Below are 14,114 nucleotides of genomic sequence, written 5' to 3'. Positions count from 1 at the left end.
TCCACCAAAAACAAGATGGTAGAACCTTTCCTTTGTGTAGCACATCAGGCACCCCACCTTAGGGGTGTGACTAGCCTGGTAGTGCAAACCGCCTACTTTCACAGCTAATTTCCCACTTGTCCTGGTGCCAAATGGGCCTCGGGGCAGGGGGTGTCATCTCCCATGTCTGGGGAAAGCCAGGGTCACGTATCAAAGGTGGCAGGGACTTTGAAGTTCCTGACCTTGATATGCAGACTTACTAGCCACCCTGCTTGAGGAGGTAATAACACCTTCCTCCAGAGCAGGCATTGTTTTTGGACTCTGAGAATGCGAGCTGTCACCTCCAGGGGAGTAGAAACTCTTCTGATGTGACAGGCTGGTCACCACCAGTCAGCCAGTACACTAGAGGACTAGTAGGTTGTCAGGGGGCACCTCTAAGGAGCCCTTTGGGTGCATGTCATAATAAATCCAATACTAGCATCAGTATGGATTTATTAAGACGAGGTGTCGGATACCAAACACTATAGATTTCAGTGAAGCCTTTATGTAGCTGTGTGACCAGTGTCCAGTATATACCTTAAACTGGCTTCACTGTTAACCTGTCATATCTAGTAATCGAACTAGACATCACAGGGGCATATCTTTTCATGCAGATATATTGTCACATAAAATATATTGCACCCTGCCTTAGGACTCTAAGGTCATAGATCATATTCAGTGACTTTTACATGTGTGCCATGGGCGTGTTTTCACTCATGGTTTACAGCATGACACACAGTCTGCAGTGTTAGTCTGCATGTAATTTGTATGGGGGTCCTTAGGGTGACATAATACAAGGTCCAGATCCTCTTTAGTACCCACAGCCAAGGTACCCAGGGGCACCATTTACTAGGGACTTACAGGGGTGCTAAAGTGTGTGCCAAAAGTATTTCATTTTTAGGGGAAAGAAACACTGGCACTGGTGCCTGGTTAGTGAGCTTCAGTGCACTGTCATAGTCAAAAAACAACATCTAGTAGTTCAAAGGGGGGCAAAAAGTGGGGGGACAACCTGTAAGAAGCCTGGCTTCCTACAACCCCCAGATAGAGATGATGATGGTGTTGTGAGGTTACTTTAGCTGTTATACATGCACATTATTTTAGCTTAGCCCTGCAGCTTGTGCCCTTTCACACTGAAACATGCAATTTTATTTTTCTTATTATATTAGCAAAACTTTATTTTAGTGGAGATGTTTTTATTATTTTAGCAGCGTGTCATTTGGCACAGAATTCTGTTACTCCCTTCTCTGCACAACATTTTCGTTCTGTGCTTCATTCAAGGTTGTACATGATAAGTTACTGGTTACTGCTGGCACAAAGCATCCATCATGTCCCCAACTCTCATACACAGAAATAGATGTCACGTCAGGGCAGTTTTCTCTGAACACAAGATATTTTATTATAAAACACCTCACTGCCTCGTACACAATAGAGGGGAATTCCAACCAGTTGCCAGTATACACTGCCTGTCTGCTTTGCAGTTTCTGCTGAGACCTGATACAGTCTCTCCCTGCATGTGGGAGGATTCACAGTAGATCATAAGACCTCTTCTTTACTTACAATCACAGGTATGGGGGATGGCGTACACCTGGGGGTCCTGGTGGGTGATTAGGGCTTACACTGCCATGCTCTTGTATACAACCTTAGTAGTGCAGGTAGGGATTTTAGAACCACTTTTTGACAGTATGATGGGACTTTTCCTATGTTTTACTTTCCTTGTCACTGCCTTGCTTTTATTGTGTTTTATTATCCTCGTAATCACAATGTATGCATTTAGAATGCAGTTGATTCAATAAAACTTATTGAACTTAGTCCTGCTTCTGTTTTGCCTTTGAATGTGTGAGACATATGTGACTGAGAGAAAAGAGTAAGACCTGTTCCACCACGATTTCCCTGAGAAATCCAGATGTCATGCGAAGAGCTCCCACAAATCACCTTTTACTCTTGGGTACTGGTGAGGTGCTGCTAGCTGTCTGTAAGAGTTAGGCTGGGAGCTGTCACATGGTGCAGGATCAAACTAAGTCCACACACTCTGTGGTGCTGTCACCCAAATCCAGCAGTCCTGTTACTATAACGAGAGTCTGTACGATAATGGTGAAGGGTAGGGCTATAGTTTGATCCCAATCACTATACTTTTTCAGGGACCTAAGACTCAGAGGCTTGATACCTCCCCTAAACCCGGGTTTGACTTGCCACTTGATCCACCAACGGACAAGTGTGTATCATTTGCAGTTAAGGTCAGATAGGCAGCTGGGGTCCTGGGATTAGCCTACAGGCAAGACAAAAAGGAATTCCCTTAATGAACTTTTGCACCCTGTGCCAACCTTTTCTGAGCCTTTGCTTCCTTTAAACAAGGTCCTCACTAATACCTTGATGGGCACTTGGTCAAACCCCTGTTACACACACTGGTGAATAAGCAGGTGCTCAGGCATTATATGACCAGTTTCTGGTGATCCTTAATTTCTCATTAAAATATCTTCTCCAAAGAGCCTGATGGTTCAGGCTTGAACTAGCAAGGTGAATCCCAATTCATTCCTCACTACTACTCTAGATAGTGAGTCAAAGAGGATTGAGGTGTTTGGCAAATGTATATTCTATTCTGCTAGCCTGGCACCTGGCATTGAGGTTGGTCAGTGCTTTTTATTTTTTGGGTTGCTAGATGGATGCCCTCTGGGACATGGTCCAAAAGATCTTGCCAAACGTCTTTGAAGATCTTAAGGCTTCTTTGGCTCACGCAGTTCATGATGGACAAGACGGGCCAAATATCTGATTTATGATGTCCTAGGTTCTACTGATTGCTTGGGAAGGGCTGTTGGGTTCTGCAGACACATGTGGGTGCACCCTACAGAACTTTCTAGCAATGTACAAGCCTCTGTCATATCCCATTTGATGCCTTGCACTTTTTTGGTGAAAACGTTGATTCTGCTTTGAGGTAGACAGTAGTCACAGAGTTTTTCCTGGGTCTGTTGACTCCTTCCAATTAAGATAATTCAACAATGGCAACAGCCTCCCCAACAACTAGAGCAGTCACCCTAACCCATTTGAGACACAGGACATGGCCTGAGAGGTGGTGCACAGGCTAGAGGGGGGCACCAGTCCTTCCTCTTGTCTTTCTCTTCCCCTGTGGCAGTAGCCAGCAATCCTCTTTAGTTTGACCTTAGTGGCAGACACCCATCCAACGGGGAGAAGTATTCAGCACTGCCACCCTGGGTGGGGATCCATCATGTCCAACAGATGGATTTGAAAGTCATTGAGCATGTCTATGGCATATCCTTCATTTTTGCCCTGCCAAATTGGCCCCATTACTATCCCCGTCCCCCGCACTCCTTGCCCCACCTACACCCAAGAGCGACTTTGATAGGTGCACTCTGAAAGAAGAGAGTGTTATTACTCTGGCTATTTCCTGCTGATGAAAAAGGACAAGGAACGCCTACATGTTTTGGACCTTTAGCCTCTTAATGCCTTCCTGCAGATGGACAAATTCTAAATGCTCATATGAGTCCATATCTTGTCTGCTCTTGGAGGACTGGATGGTGTCCTTGTATAAACAGGACACATTTTCATATACCGATCAAGCAGTTTCATGCATGTTACCTGCAGTTCAAGGTCGGTCAGCAATATCTTCGTTTTGCTGTGCTCCACTTTGGCCTCACCAGCATTCCTTAATGTACACAAAAGTGATTATGGTGATCACTGCCCACTTTTGGAGGTCTGGGTACCAGTTTTCCACTACCTCAATGACTGACTGTTGAAGGTGAGCTCACCAAGGCCAGTCATGAACTACCTCCATGAGACAGCGAACATCCGAACAACACTAGAGTTTACGATCACTGCGCAGTGGCCACATATGACTCCTTCTTAGAGGCTGCCAGTCATTGTAGCTATATTGGATACAGTGCAGTTGAAGGTCTTCACTCTGTTGCAGTGAGTCAGGACATTCAGGAGATGATCCTGATGTTTTAACCTTGGTCCCAGATCACGGTGAGAGCAGCTCTGATGCTTCTTCGCATCTTAGCTCCTGCATCCTCCTTGTCAATTATGCTAGGTGGCACATGCAGGCTCTGCAGCAGAATCTGAAGTTCCAGAGAGCCCAGCATCAAGGAAATCTATTGGATACCATCCAGATTTTGGAGGAGATTACTCAAGATGTGGAGTGATGGCTGCTCAATTGCAATTGGTCCAGAGTCAGGCCCCTTTCTCTACCCCACCCCTAGCTGATGATAGAAGCGTCATTACTGGGTTGCGGAGGTCTTCTGGAGAAGTGGAGATCAGAGGACTCTAGTCTTCGACAGAAGCCTGCCTCCATATCAGTTTCTTGGAGTTGCTTTCCTGCCGTCCATGAAGGGGAACCTAGTACAGGTTCCCACTGACAACACCACCAGCAGATGGTATTGCATCAAGCAGGAGCAGTTGGGGATCTGAAACTGTGCCAGGAGGCTCGAGACTCTTGAGTAGGTTGGAGTGTGAGTACTTTTACCCAATTACAAACAAGGGTCTTTGAATGCCATATCGGATCATCTAAGCATGTGTCTTCTGGCAGATCATGAATGGTGTCTACATCCCAAGGTGGCAAAGGGTATTTCCCGGTAGTCAGGAGAATGGCTATATATTTTTGCACTCCTGGAGAATGCTGTTTCAAAGGCTTTGCTTGTTAAAGAGCACTGAGTAGGAGATGCAATCTTCCTGGATTGGAACACAGGACTGCTTTACGCTCTCCTGCCTTTGCTTCTCATTCCCAGAGTTATGAAAAAGATCAGTAATGACCAGGCCCAAGTAAACTTGCCCCAGGAGATTGTGGTACCCAGAACATCTGGGCCTGGACATCTGTCCTTCGATGAGATAACCACTTGGGGAGGATTTTTGTCACAGCAGCAGAGCAGAGTCTTTCACTCAAACCTGGGCACCCTTCACTTCCATGCTTAGAGTTTGAGTGGCAGCAGGTGCTTGTTTGATCAGCCACTTGAAGAGGTAGATTTCATCATCTCTGCCATGTGCAATTTGACAAAGTCAATTTATTGTGGCCTGGTGTGGTATCAGTAAGAGTCACCCTTTATAGGTCAAGCACCCCTACGTTAGTTTGTTTTCTCTTTGACTCATCAAGGCCTAGCAGTGTGCACTATTAAATGTTATTTGTCAGCCTTTTTGGCCTTGCTACATTTGCTTGACCAGCCTTCCCTGTTGAAATCACCTGTTATAATGAGGTTTACAAAAGATCGGACACATTTGCCACTAGATTTACGATACCCCAGTGTTACTCATGGGTACACCATTCGAACTGATACATAGCTACATCTTGACAAAAGTTTAAAAATCCAGTGTGGTGCTTTGGGAGACTATTACATTGAATTATCTGGGATTAGATAAAGTATTCACTAGAAAGATAACTGAAGATAACTTGTTCTTTGGAAGAAAAATAATGCAAAATAGTGAATAAGTTAATGCGCATATTTTTTTAAATGTATGCAAAAAAGACTTAATTTAATTACTCAAGTGACAGCTCAGTAGACAAATGTACAGATCTTTAGGATCTACAAATCTCATTGGTATGAATCATGTGAGTAAGCATATCAAATCATTAATGCTTTATACAGTATTGAGTTTTACTGCTCAAAAGTGTGCATGTTTGTTGTAAAATCGTCCAAAGAAATGATGACACTTGTTGCTATATTGTTTGTTACTGTTGACTGGTGTATACTGGAGAATGGAATTGTGCTATTTGTGGTGCTTTAGAAAAATATGACTTTTGTTTCTTTTTTTTTTTAACAGACAAACAATATTTGCAAGTGCTGATACAGCATACGTATTAGCATACTCCATCATAATGTTGACAACTGATTTGCACAGTTCACAGGTAACTTTGTGGAAAAATACATTTGAGATTCATATGCAAATTGTTTCAATACAACCCTGTTTTCTCCATGAAGATGCATAATTTTTCCATCTCTTATTTGCATAGGTGAAAAATAAAATGACAAAAGAACAGTACATCAAAATGAATAGAGGAATTAATGATAGCAATGATTTACCTGAGGACTACCTGTCAGCCATCTTTGATGAAATCGAAGGAAAGAAAATTACAATAAAGGAATCAAAAGAATACAGTATTGCAACTAAATCCACAAAGCCAAGTAAGTAGTAGGGTATAAGAGACACTTAAATGAAATCTGAAAGTATGCTTGGAAATTTAATTTTTTATTTTAAAAACGGCAGAATATCTACATTTTATGTATATATCATAGTGCTACACTCAAAAAGTTATGAATGCCAGTATAACACTCTCCTTCACTATTAATATGTTCCTAAATTAGCCTACTGATGCATGTACCTTAGGCTTTGGGCTTGCCCAGTTCTCATGCAATTATAATGTTTGTTACTCTTGGTCTTTCATCATTGCTGCTAGTCTGCATACAATTCAGTGGATGCTCTCTGTGAAATAAAGGTACACCTCAGTCTAAATAGGAAACAAAACAATTTAGCAGTGGTATTATCATTTGCTCACAGCCAACATAGCGTTGATGGAATCTATTATCTGTGAACAGAAAGGATATCTAACTTTGATTCATCCAGGAAACCTTTGGTGTTCTCTTTTCTGACATAATGTATCTGAGACATCTAGTTGCAGATTACTTATCTTAGAATTACCCTCAAGCGTCAGTCTGGAACCAGATATTTTTACTCATGCAGTACCCATGCACACCGTTCGGTGGCATCGATCGGCTCCGTGTCCATCGTCAGCGCTGGACATGATGTCGGAGCTCCTATATAGGTGCCACCCCGGCAAGCTGATGTCAGTTCTTTTCTTTCTGCGCCAGCCAGTGCTGATCCGAAGAAGAGCTACCCATCAGTCGATTTTTGAGTGATCCTTTTTCAACTTTTTGTCAAAGATTTTTTTGAGTGTCTACACTACTGGTACTTCGAGGAGGTCTTTGTGTAAGACTGGGTTCCAGCCCTGCAAGTCTTGTCATCAGGTGATGTCTGTGAGGGATCTACACCTTGTGTGCTTGTGATGTTTGGAGCACGACGAGGACTTGAAGTTGTGCTCCGAGTGCCAGGCAATGGATCGAAAGGCTTTGAGGGAGCTGTCCATTGCTTGGCTCTTTGTAGGTCCCTACCCAGGTCACGAGGAAGGTCCTGCGATCGATCGCGGAGCCGCCCCACTTCGTCGTCCCACTCCAAGTCCTCGGGATGATCGGGTAAGTCGAGGCGCAAGAAGAAGTCAAAGAAGACCAAACGTTCTTCGACTTCAACCTGTCTGTCAGCCTACGAGACGAGGGAAAAGGAACATCGTCGCTCTAGGCTTCCATCCTTGGAGCCTGCGTCTCGGTAGGTTCCTCTCCTCCCCAAGCTTCCAGGAGCCGCAGTGACCCTTACCCAACTTGGAGAGTTTTATGAGCCCATGTGCCACATTTTTTGGCAGTCTGACCTCGTTGGAATGCCCTCTGGCTCCGCGGGGTCAGAAGGGGCCCCCTTGGGTTCCGCGCCATTGGCTTCAACCTCTGCTCGGAGAGTCACCATGGATTAATTCTTGGATCTGAACCACCATCAGTCATGCCACCTCGACCTTCCATGACACTGCTTCCAATGTTGACGCTTCTGATGCCGCCTGTGCTCCCCGGGTAGCATTGACCCCATCATCATTGCCTACTCCAACACAGAACCAGATCCGTGTTGCTGTACTCTGATTCTGACTTTGACAGGGGCCTTGCCCCCTATGTCATATCCTGGACCTTATTCTTATGGGTTGGTGTAAGGTGAGAAATGGGAGGGGTTACTGGACCCATTAGAAAACCATCTTCAAAATCCTATGGACTGGCGTATGGACCTAGGTGAAGCCAGTGGTTTGAATACCTCCTCGGACACTGGCATGCTTTCTCCCCTTTCCGTGGCTACGGAGGAGGGAGCGTCCTACTCCATGGTGATGTGAAGAGCGGCCAGGGTCCTGAGGCTCAAGCTGCCCTTGGTGGCAGTCACGACTAACCTCCTGACAGAGGTGCTTCAGCCTCATAATTAATCCTCTAAACTGCTTTTACCCTTCAGTGAAGCCCTTACCAATGTCCTGCTGGGTACCTGGTTCAAACCCAGCACAGGGGCTTCTGTGAAGAGGACCATTGTCCGCCACCATAGACCTGCTCCAACAGACACACCATTCCTGACGCAACAGTGCACCCTCGGGAGCTTTGTTAGCCAGGCCTCTATGTTCACGGCGCATTCCCTTCTGCACCCCTGAATAGGGAATCCAAGAGACTGGACCAAATTTGGAAGAAGATGTTTTCTTCCTCCAGCCTGGGATTGCAGTCCGTGAACACTGCATGCCTTTTGGGCCATTAAATGGACCATTGTATCCATACTCAATGGGATAGAGTTGCACAAGTGCTGCCACAGGTCCCAAGGGAAACCTGGGCTGTACTCTCTCAAGCTGTTGCTGATGGAAGGGACATAGCAAAGTTCACAATCCGATGTGGACTGGATATGACTGACTCACTGGGCAGAGAGGTTGCATTGACGGTGGCCCTTGGGCTCTACGCCTGGTTGAGGACGTCAGTTTTTTTTGGGGATGTCTACCTTTCTGGACATGCCCTTTGATGGCAACCGTCTCTTCAGAGACAAATTAGACTTGGACTTGAGTGCTTCAGAGATTCTCATGCAACGGCCAGGTCCTTGGACCTCACAGCAGCCCTTGCCCCCCTCAGTCTTCTTTTTGCTCCTCTCTTGGCTACTGAAGGGGTGCACCACCACAACCGTTCCCCTCCAGTCACCGTGTCACGCATGCTGCCCAACCCCTGCGTGCCGGGAGATGTGGGATCCACCATCCTCATGGATCAGGGAGCCAGCGGAGTGTCCAGTCAGCCCCCCACCCCCATTCTGCAGCTTCCTCCAAACCTTCCTAGTCTGATGATTTCCCACCAGGGACCATTCAGAGGCAGGATTTGCCATCACCTGCTCCGCTGGCAGTCCATCATGTCAGACAGGTGTGTTTTGCGGATAGTCCGAAGGGGCTACTCCCTCCCCTTCGAGACTACTCCTTCATCCATTCCACCCTCCTATGATCAGATGGGAGGATCACTTGGCTCTTCTTCATGAGGAGGTTATTGGTCAAGGCAGCCATAGAGAGTGTCCCTGTGCCAGAAGTAGGTCATGGTTGTTATTCCGGCTAATTTCTGAGGTCCCAAAAGGACAAGGGCCTCCACCCTATCCTAGACCTTTGGTCCCTCAATCTCTTCATCACGAAGGAGAAGTTCATTATGCTTACTGCCTCAGATTTTATCTGCCCTGGCCCCAGGGGACTGGATGATAGTGGTGAACTTGCAGGATGCTTACTTCACATTCCCGTCCTGCCTGCCCACAGACGTTACTTGCAGTTTACAGTAGGCCACAAATGCTTTCAGTTCACTGTGCTCCCCTTTTGCCTTACCATCTCCCCTCGGGTGTACACCAAGGTGATGGCTGTGGGTGCAGCTCATCTACTGTTTTGCTTTCCTTATCTCTTATGACCGAGCTGACAAAACTTCTCTGGAATGCACTTCTTAGTTTAAAGAAGACATTTATTATTATTACTTCACTACGAGGTTCCTGAGAGACGAGATTAGTAGGTTGGAAGCACACGTTTTGCAGCAATGAAAGCAAAACATATCAAAGTACTTCTCAATTTCAATGTACACAGCAAATACATGTGATTATATTATAGCATAACTTCAAAGCAAAGAATAAAAGTCAAAATGTCATCACCGTAGGGCCTAGCACTGCTCGTCATCCTTCTCATGCTTTCAAGTTGATGACTCCTTTTCAACTGCGAGAAGGACATTTTCCACCCAAACGGGAGGCCAGGCAGCTGACATCCGCTCCTGACTGAAGTCCTGGAGAATCTCCCCTTGCTGCTGCCCAGGGCCACCGTAAAAAAGCCTGGCCCCTTCCTCCCAGACCTGGGAAATAAAACAAGCCATTGGAGATTGGCCAGATCTCCTAAGCCTCTCCTCTTCCCAAGGCTGAGCAGAAAGGAAAACACCAAATATACGCTCTCTTATGACGTTAGGGTTCGTGTGAATTCAATTTGAAAAACACAGCTTGGTCTACCATGTGGAAAAACACAGCTCATCTGCAATCAACTGCAATGTCTAACTCCACGTTAAAGCCAATAGGCAGCTAACCTAAATACCAAATGTAATGTCTAATGCCATGTTAAAGCCAATAGGCAGCTAACCTAAATACCAAATGTAATGGCTAATGCCACGTTAAAGCCAATAGGCAGCTAAACTGAACACAGAATGTAATGTGCTCCTGATGAACATTAAACAACTAATATGTGCAGTGGTGAAACACAGTCATTGGTCAAACACAATTAATGGCATAACATCTGCGCAGATCTGGGGTTTCAGTCTTCCCTATTTCGTCGACTGGCTGTTGAAGACGGCTCGCCCTAGGCTGTCATTTTCCACCTCCAAACTATGGCAGACCTCCTGCATTCGCTGGGGTTCATTATAAACATGCCAAAGTCACACCTGAATCCCTCTTAAATGCTTCCTTTCATCGGAGCTATTCTGGAGTGTAGGAGGCTGGCCTGGTTTGTAGTGGGTACCTTGGGTATTTACACCTTGTACCAGGTCCAGTTATTCTTTATTAGTGAAGTAGTAATGTTCTAGCAGCGTAGGCTAATAGAGGTAGCTATAGCAGAGCAGCTTAGGTTGAACTAGGAGACATGCAAAGCTCCTGCAATACCACTTATAGTTACACAGTACTTATACACAGGTAAAGACAATACTCAGTGTTACCAAAAATAAAGGTAGTTTATTTGAGTGACACAAGGCCAGAAATATCTTTAAGGCAATACTCCTTCTGGAGGTAAGTATTATACACAATATATACACTAGACACCAAAATAAGGTAAGTAATTAGACATAGGATAGTGCAAACCATAGGAAATGCTATAGAATGCAATGGGAGAAAATAGGTCTAGAGGCAACACAAACCATATACTAAGAAAATGGAATGCGAATCATGAATTCCCCCCTAGACAAGTGTAGTGTGTAGATAATCGCTGGGAGAGTAAGAATACAGTAAAGGTAAGTAAATTACCCCACCCCAGAGCCCAGAAAAGCAGGAGTAAAGTACTGCAAGTGTCCTTAGGACACACTACAAGTCATGCTTAGAGTTATTGCAAGAACCAAGCAAGACTGCAACCAACAAATGGTGAATTCCTGGACCTGAAGACCTGCAAAGGAAGGAGACGAAGTCCAGAAGTCGAAAGAAGTTCCAAGAAGAACAGGAGCCCCTGCCAACCCAGAAGAAGGTTCAAAAGAAGAGTCCCCGGTTGTTGGACGAAGACTGCAGAAATGCCCCAAGGAAGATGTCAGCAGGTTCCTGCATGATGCACTGGATGTCCCAAGAATAGAGGTTGGATGCAGGCGAGTTTTGGTACCGGATTCCTCCAACAAGCCTTGGTTCCGGCATAGTCGCGTTTAGCGTCAAAGTGGTCCTATCTGGCCCCAGGAGGGACCTGGGGGCCTCAACTCTGTGTGAGAGAAAGAGGGGGCTCTCAGCACTGTAGAGAGCCCTCAGAACACAAGATAGCACCCACAGGAGTCCCAGGACACAGGGACAAAGGGGGTGCAAGATGCGGTTGATGCAGCACTACAAAGGAAGGTTCCACGCCGCTGGAGAACAACTTAGCGAGTTGAGCGTCGCATGATAGAGTGCTGGGGACCTGGGCCAGGCTGTGCACAAAGGAATTTTGCAAATAGTGCAGACAGGCCTCAGAAGGTGAAGAAGACGCTGAGCACAGGGGTACTGTCGTTCTCGGGGAAGGCAAGGTCTTACCTCCTCCAAATTGGGACAGCAGGACCTTAGTACAGTCTGTGTCCACCCTCTTTGTTCCAAGGAGCACGCTCTTTGCCAGGAAAGGAGTCCAAGAGAACGGTCGTCGACTTAGATGGTGCCTGCTTTAGCAAGGAAGTAACTCTGTCACTCCACTGGAGATTTCTTCGGTCCATCTGGTGCAGAGTGGAGAAGGGGAGTCCCCAGAGCGCGCACACTGTGGAAACTGTTGTAGTTGCTGCCTGGAGCTGAAGTTGCAGAGGAAAAGTAGCCCTTCTGGATACTTTGTTGCTGTTACAGCTGTTCCTGGAGCAGTCTGTGGTTGATCCGAGGTCAGAGGATGAAGTAGTAGTTGCAGAGGATTCCTGCTGGAAACTTGCAAGTAGAATCTGAAGAGAACCCACAGGAGAGACCCTAAATAGCCCTGAGAGAGGGGGATTAGCTACTATCAGGTATGGACCTATCAGGAGGGGTCTCTGACATCACCTGCTGGCACTGGCCACTCAGAGGCCTCCAGATTGTTCCCACACCTTGGAAAACAAGATGGCTGAAGTCCGGGGGACACTGGAGGAGCTCTGGGCACCACCCCTTGGATGGTGATGAACAGGGGAGTGGTCACTCCCAATTTTCCTTTGTCCAGTTTTGCGCCAGAGCAGGGACTGGGGGTCCTTGAACCGGTGTAGACTGGCTTATGCAAGGAGGGTACCGTGTGTGCCCTTCAAAGCATTTCCAGAGGCTGGGGGATGCTACCCCTCCCCAGCCTGTACACCTCCTCCCAAAGGAAATGCTTTGTTCTGCCTTCTTGGGACTGAGCTTCTCAGGCCCAAGGAGGGCAGACCCTGTCTGTGAGGTGGCAGCAGCTAAAGCTTCATTGCAAGCCTCAGAGAGCTGGTTTGGCAGAACTGGGGGTCCATGGTGGAGCCCCCAGGATGCATGTAATTGGCTCCCCAATACCAGATTTGGAATGGTGGGGACAATTCCATGATCTTAGACACCTTACATTGCCATATTCGGAGTTACCATTGTGTTTTTTGTTTTTTGTTTTTTATAAAGAATTTTTATTGGTTTTGCAATAAAATAAGGTAAAACAAAACAAGTATAACAGTTATATACATAGGTAACAAGGCGCCAATAGGCACCAAACAGTGGTCAATTCCAATGCCCCAGACAACATCCTGCGGAGTTACCATTGTGAAGCTACATCTAGGTATTGACCTATATGTAGTGCACGCGTGTAATGGCGTACCTGCACTCACAAAGTCCGGGGAATTGGCCCTGAACTATGTGGGGGCACCTTTGCTAGTGCAAGGGTGCTCTCACACTTAGTATCTTTGCACCTAGTTTTCATTAAATGAAGGTTAGACATATAGGTGTCTTATAAGTTACTTAAGTGCAGTGAGAATGGCTGTGAAATAATGTGTGCAGTATTTCACGCAGGCTGCCGTGGAAGTCCTGTAAAAGAGTCTGTCTGAGCTCCTTGTGGGTGGCAAAAGAATTGCTGCAGCCCATAAGGATCTCCTGGAACCCTAATGCCCAGGGTACCTAGGTACCATGTACTAGGGACTTATAAGGGGGATCCAGTGTGCCAATTGAAATTGGTAAATGAAGTCACTAGCCTATAGTGACAAATTTCAAAGCAGAGAGAGCATAAGCACTGAGGTTCTGGTTAGCCGAGCCTCAAAAAAAAAAATACACACACACACACGCACACACACACACTCACTCACTCACTCACTCACTCACTCACTCACTCTCCCTCGTCCTGACCAGCATGATCCCAGTGAGACAAAAGCATATTGACATACAGGCAAAACGGAGGTAACATGCCAGGAAAGATGGTACTTTCCTACATGGATACAATGCAGTTTCAGGCTTATCCTTCCAAGTGGGGAGTCCAGGATATTCATGCTATGATTATGATGTTTCAGCTCCTATCCTGAATTTCGGTGAGAATGACTCTATTAGGCTGCTGGGCCTCATGGCCTCCTGCAACCTGTTGGTGACACATGCCAGATGGCATATGCAGGCTGTAGAGTGGGACCTGAAGTTCCGGTGGGCGCAGCATGATGGGAATCTCCGACATGGTCCAGATCTTGTAGGGAACTGCGCAAGATCTACAGTAGTAGCTAACAAAGCGCGATTGGGCCATGGGCTGATCACTCTACCTTCCCTAACCAGATCAGACAGTAATGACAGATGTGTCACTCCTGGGATGGAGCGGCCACCTTGGAGAGGCAGAGCTCACAGACATCTGGTCTCCAGCAGAGTCCGGACCCCTCATCAACCTGTTA

At 46.3% G+C, this 14,114-nt stretch overlaps 1 protein-coding gene across 1 annotated transcript in view; it reads left to right on the top strand.

Moving 5' to 3' along the window:
- Nucleotides 1-14,114, top strand: part of ARFGEF2 (ARF guanine nucleotide exchange factor 2) — a 557,551-nt gene that overhangs the window by 209,933 nt on the left and 333,504 nt on the right. Inside the window, exons 17-18 of the mRNA XM_069243445.1 lie at nucleotides 5,782-5,866; nucleotides 5,972-6,143. Coding sequence (XP_069099546.1) covers nucleotides 5,782-5,866; nucleotides 5,972-6,143 — 257 coding nt within the window. The remainder of the gene's footprint in view (nucleotides 1-5,781; nucleotides 5,867-5,971; nucleotides 6,144-14,114) is intronic.

This window comes from Pleurodeles waltl, chromosome 7 (genome assembly GCF_031143425.1).
Source record: "Pleurodeles waltl isolate 20211129_DDA chromosome 7, aPleWal1.hap1.20221129, whole genome shotgun sequence".
In the NCBI taxonomy this organism is placed as follows: Eukaryota; Metazoa; Chordata; class Amphibia; order Caudata; family Salamandridae; genus Pleurodeles; species Pleurodeles waltl.
Note: the sequence above shows the minus strand (reverse complement) of the source record. Positions and strands in the feature narration are given on the sequence as shown.